At 42.8% G+C, this 17,793-nt stretch overlaps 1 protein-coding gene and 1 long non-coding RNA gene across 7 annotated transcripts in view; one reads left to right on the top strand and one right to left on the bottom strand.

Moving 5' to 3' along the window:
- DOCK3 (dedicator of cytokinesis 3) overlaps positions 1-11,574 on the bottom strand; it is a 525,427-nt gene extending 513,853 nt beyond the window's left edge. For all 6 annotated transcript variants that reach the window (XM_025885347.2, XM_073901288.1, XM_073901292.1 and 3 more), the window contains exon 1: positions 11,216-11,574. In XM_025885347.2, the coding sequence (XP_025741132.1) occupies positions 11,216-11,252 (37 nt within the window). In that variant the 5' untranslated portion in view covers positions 11,253-11,574. The remainder of the gene's footprint in view (positions 1-11,215) is intronic.
- A 212-nt stretch (positions 11,575-11,786) lies between these two features.
- Positions 11,787-13,375, top strand: LOC141374241 (uncharacterized). The gene is made up of 3 exons (XR_012380986.1): positions 11,787-12,044; positions 12,817-13,108; positions 13,259-13,375. It is a non-coding gene; the product is annotated as an uncharacterized lncRNA (long non-coding RNA).
- Positions 13,376-17,793: the final 4,418 nt, after the last annotated feature.

The following is a 17,793-nucleotide window of genomic DNA, read 5'->3' as shown; positions in this document are numbered from 1 at the left end:
GATGGATTCCTGTCTCACATTGAGGTCTTTCATCCATTTTGAGTTTATCTCTGGGTATGGTGTTAAGAGAATGGTCGAGTTTCATTCTTCTGCATGTGGACGTCCAATTTTCCCAGCACCATTTATTGAAGAGACTGTCTTTTTTCCATTGCATGTTTTTTCCTGCTTTGTCAAAGATTATTTGACCATAGAGTTGAGGATCCATATCTGGGTTCTCTATTCTGTTCCACTGGTCTATATGTCTGTTTTTGTGCCAGTACCCTGCTGTCCTCATGAAAAGAAGGGCCATATGCACCCCAATGTTCATAGCAGCTATTTCTGCAATAGCCAAACTGTGGAAAGAGCCGAGATGCCCTTCAACAGATGAATGGATAAAGAAGATGTGATCCATATATACAATGAAATATTACTCAGCCATCAGAAAGGATGAATACTCAACTTTTACATCAACATGGATGGGCCTGGAGGAGATTATGCTAAGTGAAATAAGTCAAGCAGAGAAAGTCAATTATCATATGGTTTCACTTATTTGTGGAACATAAGGAATAGTATGGAGGACATTAGGAGAAGGAAGGGAAAAATGAAGGGAGGGATATCGGAGGGACAGATGAACCATGAGAGACTATGGACTCTGAGAAACAAACAGGGTTTTAGAGGGGAGGGGGTTAGGGGGAAGGGTTAGCCTGGTGATGGGCATTAAGGAGGGCATGTATTGCATGGAGCACTGGGTGTTATACAAAAACAATGGATCGTGGATCACTACATCAAAAACTAATGACGTATTTTATGGTGACTAACATAATAAAATTTAAAAAAAAAGAGTCAGATGCTTAATCGACTGAGCCACCCAGACACCCCTAAATGCCTATTTGAATGTGTACAAAGAAAAAAAAACAGAAAGATATACTAATAGGTTGAGAGGAGGCATATATGGGTTACAAAAGTAAGATATCACCCTTATGTTCTTTTTTGTATATTTTTCTATATTTACTGACATTTCTCTAATGAATATATATCTTATGTAATCAAAAGGAAAATGTTACACAGAAAAAGAGAAAGCTTGAATGTATTCCACATACTGAATTCACAATACAGGAAAGAATACATTATACTTTAGAAAAAATTCCAACAACAACAAAAAAAAAGACAAAATCTTTTCTTGGTGCTTTTAAAGGTTTAACCTTCAGTTCTCTGGAAAAGTCATTCATCCAAAACATAGCTTCCCCAAAGGTGTCAAATGAAAGAAGAATTGTTGGGGTAATTTCAAACTACATCCCAATTACCTGCTACAAGATTTCTGAATCATTGTTGTGATAACTGTGAAACTCAAGGTGAAATGGATTCACACTGGAATTCTAAAGCTGCCACCCAAAGTCAGTTATTTGAACTCAGGGTAAAACTTCCTAACAGGCTCAAGAAATAGGCTGGGGGCGGGGGGGGGGGGGGGGGGATGTGTATTCACGAAAGCACAAATTTCTAACAACTAAATATTATTAGATTTACAGCCTGACGTTTAAAATACTACCAGGATTGGGCACCTGGGTGGCTCAGTTGGTTAAGCAACTGCCTTCGGCTCAGGTTATGATCCTGGAGTCCCTGGACCGAGTCCCGCATCGGGCTCCCTGCTCGGCAGGGAGTCGGCTTCTCTCTCTGACCCTCCCCCCTCTCATGTGCTCTCTCTCTCATTCTCTCTCTCTCAAATAAATAAAATCTTTAAAAATAAATAAATAAAGGGGCGCCTGGGTGGCTCAGTCGTTGGGTGTCTGCCTTCGGCTCAGGTCATGATCCCAGGGTCCTGGGATCGAGCCCCACATCGGATTCCCTCTCAGCGGGAGGCCTGCTTCCCCCCCCCCACTCCCCCTGCTTGTGTTCCCTCTCTCACTGTGTCTCTCTCTGTCAAATAAATAAAAAATCTTTATTTAAATAAATTAATCAATTAATTAAATAAAATAAAATACTACCAGGATTAACAAAGCAAAATAAAACTCTTCACTAGACTGGACTCCTAATTAAGCATTTATTGATCACTCACTATGTGCTAGGTCCCGGGGTTACAAACATGAAGATAAAATTCCTTGTCCTGGAGAAACTCAATTCCCTGAGGCAAAGAGATAAAATTAAGCATCTAAAGGGATAAGTGCCATACCAGAGGTTGGTACCAACTGCTGCAGGAGCAAGCAGCAGCACTTATTTATATCCAGCAGAGCTGGGGAAGGCATCAAAGAGATGAAATTCGAGCTTTGTAAGTTGGCATTCCCCCGGCAGGAAAGGTAATCATTGCATTCATCATATTATAAGAACCTAAGTGAAGTGACAAAGGTAGGGAAGTTCTAAGCCTGTCTGGAAAAGGTGAGTTGAGTTGTCCAGCCTTATCTAGAGTAGGAAATGTGAAGACAATGTCAAAAACAAAACTCAAGGAAAGTTTAGTACCACCCTTTCTCCTGTACGTGAAATGTACGTGAAATTTCATACAAGAGATGAAAATGGACTTAACATCTTTCTAATGCTAAAATTTCCTTGTCCCCCACACTTAAACGTTCAGCCACACAGACCTCTTAGCAACATCTTTCTTCCTTAGCTATAAAGCCCACCCTAACCCCAAACGCCATCAGGTTCACAAAGGTGGCAACAGCTGTCAATTTCATAAAATGTTCAGTAGTCATCCAGATAATTTGTCTTCAAAACACAACATAGCAAAATCTATTTGTATGTAAACTAGATACTTCCCACTAGATGATAAAATTTTTTCTGATTCTGTTCAACACTTTTATCAGCCACTTGGAAAAAGAAGACAAGTTTATCAATTGTGTAGATAAAGGTTCAAAGAAAAGATAGTACGTGGGATCAAAAACTCAAGTTTCAAAAAGATTTGACAGGTTCTACTGCTGAGCCAAATACATCAAGCCCCCTACCAACTTAGAACCAACAGGGGCAAATCAAATATGCTCCCCCCTGATGAAATGTAGTGGAAATAAATATAAAATCTTTTTTAAATGAAACTAATATTTTAAATTTATGTTTATTATCAATCATAGAAGTTCAGGATTGAAAAGCTCTAGCTCGACTTCAGTTCACGTAAAATAAAACCTAGAGTTTAATTACTATAACTTCAATATGAATAACTAGTGTGAAATGGTAGCCAAGTCGCCAAAGATCAGGCTTTGTGCCACATTAATTTAAAACATCCAATTCAATGCTACAAATATATATAAAACCTTCTACATGCCTGGCACTGAGTTGTGTCTGCCAAAAATATAAATATAAATATGGCATAATCCTTACTTTTAAGAGTTTATAGCCTAAAGCAGTGTTTTTTCATCCAATGGGTCACAAAATCCACTGAGTGAGTTTACACCAATATTTCTTAATGAAGTAGAAATGAATAGAAAATATCTGAGTACACTGTACAAAGTACACAGTCCTATATCATCAAACTTTTGTTTAACTTTTTCATATACATGTACATACGTCTGTGTATGTGTAGATACACACGCAAAAGAGATAGCAATTTTAAATGTATTTCTTATTGTAGAGCACATTCAAAAGTCGGAAAGACATTAGTCTAGTGGAAGAGGACATAATAAATATACCACTGCAAGGTACAAAGTTTCATGAATTTAAAAGAATAAAATCTGGTTGAAGAAAGAGAGGGTCAAGGGTCTAGAAAAAGATTTACAAAGATATATGAAAGGAGCCTCACTAGGCAGGAAAAAATCTGAGACACGGAGAAGAAAAAGGACCCTATGTAAAAGGAATAACATGAACAAGACATGATGCAATAAATAACAAGAAGTGTTTAATGGGTGACAAATAGTTCTGGCACATGGCACACTGGTATAATTAATTCGAGACTGAAAGACTTTGGGAAAGTTCAGTTTGGCTAAAGTGTAAAGTACAAGTAGGTCTGCAAATGAGGCTGAAAAAAGCAAATTTGAGCCATAATATGTAAGTGCTGGGCACATAGTAAACACTTAATGAATGTTAGCTATTCCAACTAGACTTAACTTAGTTTTAGAGTCTTAAACCATGTATCTTTAAGATCCTTTACAGTTCTAAAGTGCTATGAATTACTGAAGGGCTATGATGCAAATTATTTAAATGTAGGCACAGAACATGGACTTATAAGAAATTACAGGGAGTCTATTAAATAAGGAAGAATGTTCAAATCATAACTGTTTAAACAAGGCACTGAAGGCACTGTCACTAGATATATCTGAATAAAGGCCAAATGCACATCTGTCTGAGGTATGATACTAAGTCTATAATATAAAATTCTGCATTCATCATACACTAATTATTCCATCAATTTTGGTTCTCACTCACCAATGAGTAAGAGCTCATGAAGGAGTTTTTAAGAGAGAAGGGGAAACAGATGGAAGCAGGAGGTTGGGATTTTATTCCATTGCAGAAAAGTAGGAAAACAGGAAGCTTTGAAAGACATTTCCCAACATGGTAATTATCTCTACTAGAGTATCCTAATGTGTGATATAGCAAATCAACTGCAAGTACCTGGACCACAGCTAACATCATTTGGCAGTGTGTTTATGAAAAATGTTTTAAGTTCCTAGAGGCTTTATGTGAAAAAAATCTTGCTTTTCCATACAAAATCTGTCAAGAGGGGTTATGCAAGAATCGAGAACATAATCATAAACAGGTTTGTTCATTAGAGTAAAAGCATAACATCGGAATTAAAACCCTAATATGGCATATCCAGTAATGCTTACACATTGGGAATAATTTCAGATCATTCTTTTTTTTAAAAAAAGATTTTATTTATTTATTTGAGAGAGAGAGAATGAGAGCCAGAGAGCACGAGAGGGAAGAGGGTCAGAGGGAGAAGCAGACTACCCGCTGAGCAGGGAGCCGAACGTGGGACTCGATCCCGGGACTCCAGGATCATGACCTGGGCCAAAGGCAGTTGCTTAACAAACTGAGCCACCCAGGCGCCCAATTTCAGATCATTCTTATCATCAAGAATAAAGAAACAATTTCAAAAAAAAGATTTAAAATACAAACTACTAAAAAATTAAAATTTAGCACCAATGTAAAAATATGATATAAAGTACTTTCAACCTCAATGACTATTATTTTGAGACTGTTATGCTTTCAAATGTGTCTAAAAATGTTAGATAGAAAAAGGTGTCACGTTTATAATTTAATGTTTCTAAAGCACATTCTCTTATAACACTGCATGGTAAAATGAACTGTAACATTTGAATAGACTACTTCTGTAGTTGCATAATGACTTTTCTATTAAAAATGTTGGTAATTTCCTGTTGGTTATTTCCTGTTTGCTTTACAGAATGACATCAAAACAAAGACCTCTTGGTTTGAGAAGGCACTCAGTAAATATTTGTTAAATTCAACTCTTTCCTCTCAACTAACAGTGTCTAAAGAAAAGGCAATACAACCAAAAGACTCTACAGGGCTGTTTAAAAACCTGCCTTCTGTTGTGATGAGCACTGGGTGTTATACGCAACTGATGAATCATTGAACACTACATCAAAACCTAATGATGTACTATATGTTGGCTAACTGAACATAAAAAAAAAAACCCTGCCTTCTGACTCATCATGCCCTGAATGTGCACTCATTACCAATGTACCTCATTACAATTAGAAGTAGAACAATAAATACCATGTAGTCTTATATAAATGTTTAATAGAGAAATAAAATTCCTTAAGTATAACTATCCAATTTAAATTGAAAAGTCTGTAGAGGGGGCGCCTGGGTGGCTCAGATGGTTAAGCGTCTGCCTCCGGCCCAGGTCATGATCCCAGGGGCCTGGGATCAAGCCCCACATCAGGCTCCTGGCTCAGTGGGGAGCCTGCTTCTCCCTCTCCCTCTGCTTCTCTCCCTGCCCATGCTCTCTCTATCTGTCTCAAATGAATAAATAAAATCTTTAAAAAAAAAAAGTCTGTAGAGAATGTCTTAAAAGACATACACTACTGACAAATTCCTTTCAGAAGCAACATGATATAATAAAAGAAGCTGTGGCTTAGAATCCCAAAATCCTAGGTTCAAATCTCAACTCAGCACTAACTGGCTTAAGTTCCTTCTATCAGTCACCTAACTTCTCTCAACTAAAGTTTCTTTCTCATCAGTTTTAAAAATGAGGGGAGAGGTAATATTATGGTGTAAGGTTCAAGTAGAATCATGATTTGGAAGTTCCCTGTAAACACTAAAACCCAATCATTAAACATCAAGCACATCCTCACTTTTCAGGACAAAATAAAGTCCTTGGTATATGACATCTTCTCTACCCTAGTGGATGTCTTTACCTCTGAGAGGTATGGGGCCCTTTTGGAGGCTTCAAAGACTGGGATTCCCTCGTGGAACAAGTAACTAAAAAGCCCACTGCCTTCACACTATTTCAGTGAGTTGTAGCCTATTCACCAACAGGTTTACTGAAATTTTGTGATCACTGGTTCTTTCCAACTGGGTTTCATCAACCTATTCCCTCCCCACCTTCAGCTGCCTCTGCACCACAGAATCTCTACAAGGTAAATTTCTTTTAAGGACTCAGGGCTTTTTTTTTTTTTAAATGCTTTTTATTTCCTACCTGGGGAAAATCAAACAAAAGAAATTCTGGTAAAAGTAAGGCAGAAAATATGAATTACTCTTTAAATTAGATAAAAATAAATATAACATAAATCTTTTAATTAAACAAATAAATAAACAAAACATTACAAAACTAAAATATAAGGTATTCTGGTTAGTAATAAGGAAAAATTGTCATGGTTTACTAAGTGTATATTAGAAAATCAGCAACCAATGCCCTGAGTTATTTTAAAAAAAATTTTAGGGGCGCCTGGGTGGCTCAGTTGGTTAAGCGTCTGCCTTCAGCTCAGGTCATGATCCCAGGGTGCTGGGATCGAGTCCCACATCAGGCTCCCTGCTCCGCAGGAAACCTGCTTCTCCCTCTCCCACTCCCCCTGCTTGTGTTCCCTCTTCTCCCGTGTCTCTGTCAAATAAATCTTTAAAAAATAATAATAATAGGGCACCTGGGTGGCTCAGTTCGTTGAGCAACTGCCTTCGGCTCAGGTCATGATCCTGGAGTCCCGGGATCGAGTCCCACATCGGGCTCCCTGCTTGGCAGGGAGTCTGCTTCTCCCTCTGACCCTCTTCCCTCTCGTGCTCTCTATCTCTCATTCTCTCTCTCTCAAATAAATAAATAAAATCTTTAAAAATAATAATAATAAATAAAATTAAAATTTAAAAAATTTTTACCTTATGACAGCAGAATAAATAAGATGATGACCTGAGGCAAGCTTCCACTTCTAAAATGCCAAACTAGTATATACGTACTCAAACTTTTGCTGCTATTCTATTTTAGAAATTAATTATAAACACTCTTGTTTTATTTGTTATTGGTGTTTGCTGCTGCTGCTGCTACTGCTTCTGCGGTTAAAGGATGAGAAAAGTATTTTCTTGGTCTTTGGTTTCCATATTTGGTAGTTTGGGCACCATCAATATGGGAAAAGACTGTTTCACAAAAATAGTTGGATTGTTCTCACATAATGCACCTTGGAAAGGTAAAATAAAGAATGGAAAGATGCAGGGCTTTGCAAGCATTCATGGCAACAGAAGGAGAGCAGAGAACCTCAGAGGGAAAGAGACATAAGGAATCAGAACTTGAGCTAACAAGTTCAGTTCAAAAAAAAAAAAAGTCCCTTTAATACTAGAGAAGAACAGCAAGAGAGTCAACTATATCACAAAATATTGCCCATTGCCAGGAAGAAAATTAAGGGGAATATTCAATTGTTGAAGGGCAAAAAAGCACTAACAACTTCTAAGATCCAGTTTCTTCATCAGTATGATGACGATTATATTAGAACTGCTCTAGGAATCTACATGGTGCAACCTAAATGAGAATCCCTAGCAGCACACTGACTGGCCCATGACTAAACCTCCAAAAAGGACAGTTTCCTCCACTTCACCTAAAGTCAACCACAGATTACAATGAAAATGGAAGCTCAAAGCGAAATAAGTCAATCAGAGAAAGACAAGTATCATATGATCTCACTTATATGAGGAATTTGAGAAACAAGACAGAGGATCATAGGGGAAGGGAGGAAAAAATGAAACAAGACGAAACCAGAGAGGGAGACAAACCATAAGAGACTCTAAATCTCAGGAAACAAAACTGAGGGTTGCTGGAGTGGAGGGGGGTGGAAGGGATGGGGTGGCTGGGTGATGGACATTGGGGAGGGTATATGCTATGGTGAGTGCTGTGAATTGTGTAAGACTGATGACTCACAGACCTGTACCCCTGAAAAAAATAACACATTATATGTTAATTAAAAAATAATAAAAATAGGGCGCCTGGGTGGCTCAGTTAAGCGTCTGCCTTCAGCTCAGATCATGATCTCAGGGTCCTGGGATCGAGTCCCACTGGGCTCCCTGCTCAGCAGGGAGTCTGTTTCTCCCTCTGCCTCTACCCCTCACCTGGCTCATGCTCTCTTGCTCTCTCGCTTGCTCTCTCTCTCTCAAATAAACAAATAAAATCTTTAAAAAATAACAACAAAATAAATAAAAAGGAAAACGAAAGCTCAGATATCACCTAGTTCGAAGTGGATACATCAAATAATTTGAAAACACTGTACAGAATTCCTATATTTAAAAAAATTAAAAGCCAGTAAGATATTTCTACAGGATCTCAAACACCTTACCAATGTCAAATACAGATGAACAGCTGAGGTAGGAAAAAAAAAACTCCTTTGCACAGCCGCAACAGAGGACTCCTTCCCTCACTAACATCCAAGCAGTTTCTCCAAATTAGTAGGAAGTAGGTACAAGTTTTCCCTCCCTGCTATAAGGATTATGGATTAGCAAGCAGAGAGAGAAACCTGTGTTCCAAGTTGGTCATAAAAATCAAAGATGAAACTCAAAATATTTTCTCATAGGAATAATGATAACAGATTTTCAAGCTAGCAATTAAATAATGCAGCTAGCATACTATTTTTTATTCACTGTTTTTCTTATTATAAGTACAATATTTAAGCTACTTATAGGCTGAACTGGATTTTATTAAACAAAAGGCCTAGGGGTGTAGCCCTAACATGTTTATGGAAAGAGATGTACCCTGAGTTCTGAACAATCTTTCAGATCATAACTGAGGAAGGGACAGAAGAGAGCTGTAAGAGAAACAGGAAAAGAGATGCCTTGTTTGGCAGAAAAGGCATCTAAATTACACTAAATCACAGCTGTTAATATCAGAATAACTGTCTCTCTCATTTACCAAGCACTCAGGTCCTGCCCTGTGCCCAATGCAGTGCCCCTCCCGGGAAATAACCATTTTTCTAAAGCTAAACTCACAGTCCTAAGAATGCAAGAACTTCATTCCATCTTCCTGATTAAATCACACACCAAATCCTAGTGCTTTGAGATTCACATATGCCTATCTTGATTACCTTGCATTGCCTCCTTCTAAGAACTAACACATCAGAGGAAATACCTAATGTTACTATTACTTTAAGTACTGGAGGGAAAAGAAGAAATTAACATTTTTTAAGCACTTGGTATGCTCTCCTTTGATTTTCACAACCCTGTAGGTAAATATTACCCCCAATTTACACATTAAGAAAATGATGTTAAATAACTTGCCCACAACACCAGAAAAGAGAAGCCAGGACTCAGAATTCAGCTAATTCCCTACTCAAGGGCTCTTCCCCAGAAGGAATTATCACTTAGGTGCCACTGAACAGTTGACCACTTTCACATCAATTATCTGTTATTCTACTTCAGCAGCCCTGAAAGCAAGTTATGGAGAAGATAAACCATCAACTCTTCATATCTATTTAGTATTTAGAGAACGCTCCAAGAAAAAGGGTAAAATGTCCCCAGAGGTGAATCCCAGCTCTTTGCTCATTTCCTAACTCCTTCTCAACAGAGACTCAAGTACTAGGGATCCTTTTTTCACTTCCATCCTAGTATGGAATCGTGCCATTATAGCACAGCTAATAAAAAAAAAATAATAAATAAAAAATAAATAAAATAAAAAAACTCCAGAAAGTTACCTTTCAAAACAGGATTTTCTACCAGCACAGAAGATCTCTCTGCAGGTCCTTAAATTTAAATAAATTCAATTTTCACATGATAACTTGCCTGATGGTACTCCTAAATGTTTGTTACTACTGCCAGTTTAAAAAGTTATTTCGTAGTAAATTGTGAGCTAAATCTTGATTGAACTGCAGTTAAAAAAGGAAAATAAAAGTCTATGTTTAGACAGTTTCCCCATCTATAGTTTTCCATTACAAGCTTGGGAGGGAGAGGAACCCATACACTCAACATTTTAAATCTGTTTTTAACCCAACAAGATGAGAGATGACTTACAATAATGCAATGTAGCTGAACTCTTTTATCACGTTATTGCCACAAAACACTAACATTATAAAAGGAAAACTAACATTCAATCCCTTAAATTATCGAACATTCTTTTTACAGAAGTTTAATGTTACAAGAATTATTTAGCTTCAGGAGCTTAACACTTATAACGGATAAAAAGAGGATTCTAAGAGAAATGACGGTCTCATGAAAACAGGTTTGGTTGGTGTTTTGTTTTGTTTTTTTTTAACAAAACTGTTAATACATACTAAACTTAACACTGAGACATGTCCAAAAACACTTCCCATTGTAAGGTAATTATTTCTAATACTGAAGGCAAAACAAATTAAAACAGATCAAACATTTGCAGTCAAATGTCTGCAAAATTTTGAACTGGAGAAAAATGATGTCAACGTTTTTGTCCTTTTATTTGAAAGGTTCCAGACCAAAAATAAATAGTCATCGGGCTCCTCAACTCAGGTGCGGAAACTCATTAAAATTGAGATTTGGGAGCGGAGAAAACAAGACTCTCATGATTTGGCTTCTTGGGTAAAACTGCCCCGTGCCCCACGCCAGAAACCTCGCGCAGCCACAGGGGCCCAGCCCACCCTACCCGCCCCTCCCGCGGGCCGTACCTGCCGAGGCCGCGCCACCAGCGCCCCCTGCTGCCCTCCCCACGCCCCAAGACCCGCTCCCACCCCCACGCCCGCGCCCCGCCCGCGCCGCCCCCGCCCCGCGCTCGCCCCGCGCTCGCCCCGCGCCGAGGCCGCGCAGCCTGCGGGCAGGGGCGGAGGCGCGCGGGAGCGAATCGAGGCGGGGCCGCCCCGGGGCCGAGAGCACGGGCGCGTCCCCGGGACCCCCGCTGCGGCCAGGCCGGAGCCTCACCTACCTACGCCGTATTTCTCCTCCTCCGTGGGGGTCCACATGGCCGGGCCGGGCGCGGCCCCGCGGGCCCGCCGGCCGGGCGACAGCGCGGCGGGGACGGCCGCGGGCCCGGCTGTGGCGCACCGCAAGCCGAAGCGGGGGCGGTCAGGCGGCGCGGGGCAGTGGGCGGCGCATCCCTCACAGGCCGTCCGGGATGCCGCTGCCGCCGCCACGTCCGGACCGCGAAGCTCCGCGGGCGGCCCAGCAGTCCCGGGCGGCGCAGCCAAGGGCTCTCCACCTGTCCGTCGCCGCTGCTCCCGCGCCGCCGCTCAGTCCCTCACAGCTCCGCCGCTCGGCTCCCGGCGCCGCCGCGGTTCGGCTCGCCTCAGCGGGCTCGCAGGACGGCCGCGCATGCGCCACTCCCCGGCGCGCGGGGGCTCGCGCTACCCGGGCTCGCGCCGCCCGAGCCCGCGCGCGAGCCCACGCGCCGCCGCCGCGCGCCAGCGGAGGGAAATCCGCGAGAGGTGATTGGACGGCCCCGCGGGGGCCAGGCCTGGCTCCTCCGCGGACCCCCGCCCTTGGCGGCCGCAAGCGCTGGAAGAGGCGGGCTGGGCAGGTGGGAAGCCCCAGGCCGCTAGAGGCTTGCGCGTCCGGTGCCTCCTGCCAGGCACACCGAGATTGCCGCGGGGCCCCTGTCGGAGAGCGGAGGGCCGAAAAAAAAGGGAAGGCTACTGTCTTCGGACCCATCCCAGTGTCACCCACAGCGTGGTCTCACGGCCGTTCGCCGGAAAGGTCCCTGGAACTACCCTGCTTATCGCCAGACCCGAAAGGTGGAGTCGCCGCGGAAGAACAAGGTGGAGCATACTCAGGCCCCTCGCTCTTCATCTCTGGGATGCCTTCTAGGCCGAAATCCTGCCGCCTTCTTGGTTCTAGTTTCGCTGAGTTGGCCTATGCGGTAAATGTTTGGGGTCTGAATCCTGCCCTGGGCACCGCCTCTGCTGCCCCTAAGTCTCTGCCTTACAGGCTCAGGCTATTCAGAGTTTCTGGCTCGGTCCCAAAACTTTTCCCCTTTCCTCCCCCACAAAGTCTGTTCCCTCTTACTTCTGCAAATATCACCTTGTGACTCTAGGTCAACCATTCGCCAAAGACCGGGATAATCCTGGCAACTGCAGGACTTCTCCTTTCCACCTACATCTGGACCACATTGTGTTCCCAGCACTAATCCCAGCAGATCCATCCATCTCTGTTACCAGCACTTCCAAGCCAAAACCCTGGTGTCATCATCCCTCAATATCACTCTTGAACACCCCTGCTCTTAAAGCCCAGATCAGTGCCTAACTTCCAGGAAGGCTTCCCTGATCCTACAGCTAGCAGACTGGATCCTTCCCTCTTTTGACTAGTATTCCAGTTGTGTGTATTTGTGCCTTATTTCTCCCATAAGACTGTCAGCTCCCAAAAGAAAAGCTCCAGGCTAAAGTTATCTTTCTGGCCCCTCAGCACCTTGCCTAACACCTGACACACACCTATAGAGTAGGAAGCAAGACTAATACAAGAATATCTTGGTAATAAACAGATCCTGTTGCTTCTTTTTTCATAATGCCCTTTATGATTATTTCCTCCTCCCAGGCCTAACTAAGCTCACCTGGATTGTTGCCGCAGACTTCCAACTCCTGACCTACAGACTCCCAGCAATGAAGGCCGCCCACTCCTGTCCTGGGAAAATATTCTGTAAATAATCGGGTTTCTCAACAGTTAGATACATTGAGGGGTTGGAGGAGTCCAAGAACATAATAAAAGAGGTATCCTTATTTATGTAGCTAACTGTTCCAGGAAGACCCCTGCCCAGTACCACTGTGGAATGTCATGATAGAATGAAGCCACATTCCCACATAGCTTTCTCCAGGGAGCTATCTAGCAAGTAAGTGGGCCAAGTTAAGTTATACAGACCTTCTAAACGACCTTAAAGCTCTTATTTCATCTCTTAGTTCCTCCCCATTGGCTGATCTACATGATCACTGGCTCAGAGCCTAAGGACTGGTTTTCCCAAAGTTTACTCTCTTGTTCCCAGTCTGAATTCATCTTAGGTGACAGCTTCCCCAGATGAAGACAGTCCCAATCAACAACTACACACCGCAGCTCAGAGACGGGAATGCATTAATCCGAACTGAAAAAGAGAAAAGAAAAGGGGCCAAGGTGAGAAGAAGGACATCTGATAAGTCCCAGACTCTACAGTCTTTCTCTTTGTACTAAATTTAGATTGTTTTCTTGAAGCAAAGAGCATAGAGCACATCATGGAGAACCGGCCTTCAGCAGGGATATACACCTGCTTTCCTACAGCCACAGCATCTGCTCTGAGTCCTTCCTCATGCTCTCAGACCACTCTCACCCCACACATACACACCCCTCCCAGCATGTGAGCCAACCTTCAGCTTGCCTCTGAAAGTCAGGCCCCTCAGTGCCCTGCCCTCCCCTCTTCTCCATCCACTTCCTATATTTTCACCACCACCCACCTTCACCATCTGCTCCTTCTCAGGATCCCCAGGAACTCACTACACCATTGTTGCTACCTGCACTCCATTTTCACCCAGTTCTGCTCCACAGGCTCCTTATGTGGTCCCAGGAACATCTGCCCTGTCGGTACCCTCATCTGCCGTCCTCTCTCTCTCTCTGACTTTGAAAGAGAATCATCCACTCCAGATTATTTCAAAGCAATTTCATTTGACTCTCAGAAGTTCTGGTTTCTGACCCTGTCACCTCCCAGAAACTGTTCTCCCAGAAGTCCCCAGGGCCATCCCAACTCCAGAAACAAGCAGCTGCCCTTCCCTGAATCTGGCTGGGCCTTTGCATACAGTATCCCTGAACCCATGTACTCCCCTCTCTTGAAACTCATGGACCTTCCTCACCCTCCAAGGGCCGCTCTCCCCAGGAAAGCTTCCCCAACTGCCCTTTGCTGAAGGGGATTTTGCTCTCCCATGAGGACCTTTCCTGTAGCACCGGCTCATCCCACCTTCCTCCAAGAGATCAAATGTGTCTGCCTTGCACATTGACAAACATCTGTTTCCTTCTTCAGTGGCAAAGATTGCTTTTCGTTTATTTTTACCCCACACAGAGACTAACATAATGCCTACCACCTAACAGGAAGTCAACATATACTCTTGGGTGAATGAACTACCTGTATGTTTCCTGAGACCATAATGCAATACATTATAAAGAGAACTGAGAAATTTACTTCAGCAAGTCACAAGTCTCCAAATTCAGAAACTTGAATGAATAAGAGTAAATTTCCTTGATACAGGCACATTGGCTTTAATTAAAAATTCATTGAGATATCTTACTGAGTAGCTATGTAAAAGATAAACATGGTTTCTTATCTAAGAAACAAGGCTGCAAACAGTTTCTTTTTTTTTAATTTTTTATTGTTATGTTAATCACCATACATTACATCATTAGTTTTTGATGTAGTGTTCCATGATTCATTGTTTGTGCATAACACCCAGTGCTCCACGCAGAATGTGCCCTCTTTAATACCCATCACCAGGCTAACCCATCCCCCCACCCCCTCCCCTCTAGAACCCTCAGTTTGTTTTTCAGAGTCCATCGTCTCTCTTGGTTCGTCTACCCTGCAAACAGTTTGACTTAACATGTCACTATTACTTTTGGGCTGAACTCATTACCTCAGATGATAAATTGCAACTTGCTGACTGAGGAAGGAATCAAGTTTTCAGCGGGATGTTCTTTAAGACTGGTGGCTATGAAAAATAGCCCATAACCAAACAGATTTTATATATAACATACAAGAAATGCAGACAGCATCGTCTTTTTCACTCAAATGGAAGTTAATCAACAATTTTTTAACATAAGCAAACTCCATCATGATAAATCCCCCCATCACTTTTGGCCAATGAGACCAGCCCACTCTACAAAGCTCAATGAGCTACACTTCGTATCTTCTCCTGTTTTTTCTGCTGCCTGGAGAATCAGATAGCAGCATTTAAGGAGTCAGCCAGTCTGATGACTCAGCTCATAAAACAATGTGTGGCCACAAAGATGATGTTTATCCAGGAGCATCCTGGAGGCTCTTGCTACTGAAGTCAGTGAGTGGTAAGCAAGTGGCACACAGTGCTCGGCGCCAGAGCAGCACTCCACCTCCCTCCCCCAGTGGTTGATCTCATCTGATACTCTGTCCAAACAGAATGGTGGGAAAATTTCAGAGAACTGCAGTGGCTAGAGAGGCAAATCTAAGAGTACAGGTGATGGTGGTGACATTCGGCCTTCTCTTCATCAGGCAGTGCCTGCAGCTAGAGGGCTTATGCCCATATGCAGCCCAGGGGCAGATGGATAGGAGGCTCAGAAACACTTGCTACCCCACTCACCTCTGCCCCGCTGGCATCCTCTAGGAGTGAGTCTGCTCTGGTTAACAAAGCATCTACAAAGCTAGTTTTCTTCATGGCAGAGAGATGCAGAAGCTAGTCTCACTTCACCTGCACCCCTTATGTTCCCCCAAAGCAACACCTTTTTGGAAACCTCCTCTCAGGAGTCAACATTGGAGCAAAGGGCTAACAGAGTAGGCTAACACAGAGCTGGCTGACAAAGTTAGGGTCCTTTCAGGTAAGAGACCTAAGTGACTAAGAAGATATTATTAGTATTTTGCTTTAAATTTTGCTGCATCTGAGTATCTTCGTGGTGGGGAGGGGATAGGGAAGAGTGTGAAAAAGAGACAGATTAAGCAGTGCAATATTTCATTATTTTCCCTAAAATGACAAACTTTAACCATCTGTTCCTATTTTATCAACCCATTCAAAATATTATTAAAATGCAGATTCCTTGTGGTTAACCCAGGTCTTTCAAATGAGAAATGACCAAAACCTCCCTGATGTGCACTTCTGCATGGGCTGTGGCTATCAAGCCCCACCGTGAGAAGCAGCCCTGGATATGTCACAGGCTCCTCAGATTCCCTGCCCACTCAAGACCCTGAGCTACCTGGAGACAAGACCATGCTGTGTTCTTTCTGGTGTTCTTAGTGCCTTGCACACAGGATTTGACACATAGTAGGTGCTCAGTAAATATTGCTTGAATGAATACATTAGCAAATGAGTGCTTTTATGTATTTTTCCAGAAAATGCCTATCATTTTTACACAACGGGTTTTATTTGTTTGTTGTTTGTTTCTGGCCAGGAAAGAGGGAGGAGAAAGTATGAAAAACAAAAAACAAATTACGCTCCCCTCCCCCCTCCAGGAAGGAAGGGCAAGTAGATAGAAATTTGGCATTACTCAGTTCTCCTCTCCCTTTGGGGGAAATAACTGTGCCCTTGAATTTCTGCACTCAATCACCAAGGAGGAATTGAAATTAAAAACCTTGGAGAGTAATTAGCAAGAAAACGTTCTAATGTCAAGAAGTGAATTTTATGGGACCATATTTGTAATATTAATTGGGCCTCTGGGTAGCCAAATGGTGAAATTATTGCTCCAATACAAATAGGCCCAAAACAGAAAAACAGCCCAAAATAGCACGGATATTGCAAATCAGGACAGAGGTAATTTCTCTACACATAAAAAGCAACCAATTGCAATGCCTTCACTAATTCACTTGAGTTAAGTGCAAACCAAAACCTGTTTATTTGGCGTAGCACCACCTACCTTATCTCTGAATTGCTATGGGGCTGGGGCTAGAAAGGGAACCTTCATTCCCACCAGCTCCTCACACTTTTCACCCTGAAGTGTGGGAAATTTTGATCATTCATTCAGCAAATATTTATTGAGCACCTGTTATGGACCAGGTCCAGAGTAGATGTTCACAGTTTTTCCCATCATGGAGCTTACCACCTAGTTGGGGGAAGAGGAATTGAACCAATTATCACACAAGCACATCTCTAATTGGAGACATAAGTACTAGAACAGAAGAGTACAGTATACAAAGGGAGCATCCGCCAAGGGGCCTGACCTAGTTTGGTAAATCAGGGAGGACTTCCTGGAGGACATGGTGTTTATACTGGAACCTGACAATGCAGACAAATCAGCCAAGTAAAGAAGGAAAGTGCTCTAGGCAAAGGGAGCAGCATTTGGGGAGGTAGATCGGGTGAGGAAGGAGCTTAATGTTTCTGAGGAATGGAAAGGCCAGTGTGACCAGGATGTGATAAGTGAGCAAGCAAGTGGAGATTGGGGAAAGACGTGGCTGGTGTGGAAAGCAGGCCAGGTCCTGGGGCCCTGCTGGGTCCTGTGATCTTGGGACACCAACCGTTGCCAGGCCTTGGGTCAGAAGCAGAGATGAGAGATGTGAGTAAGACCAGGCCCTAAGACCAGGATCCTCAAGGAGATCCTGGGCTTAATGGGAGAACAACAGAAGCAAAGGCCCATCCCCTTGTGTGCTGGGCTCAAAGGCACCAGCGCACACCCCCCAATTCTTGGAGCACCCAACAAAGGTGGCACAGAACCACTTCTCACCCAGGACCATGCCAGAATTCCCTCCCCTGTTCAAGCCAATCCTTCCTTGATTCTCCTGATGGCACACCTGAGCATAGGCTCAGCCCTCATCTCTGAGGCTCAGAGGGGAAGAGAAGCCAACTCTCCAAAGTCTAGAAGGGTCTCTGCCCCCTTCCTCAGCTG

Source organism: Callorhinus ursinus, unplaced genomic scaffold, assembly GCF_003265705.2.
Source record: "Callorhinus ursinus isolate GAN/ISIS: 27379988/994484 unplaced genomic scaffold, GSC_fseal_2.0 scaffold15, whole genome shotgun sequence".
Taxonomy (NCBI): Eukaryota; Metazoa; Chordata; class Mammalia; order Carnivora; family Otariidae; genus Callorhinus; species Callorhinus ursinus.
Note: the sequence above shows the minus strand (reverse complement) of the source record. Positions and strands in the feature narration are given on the sequence as shown.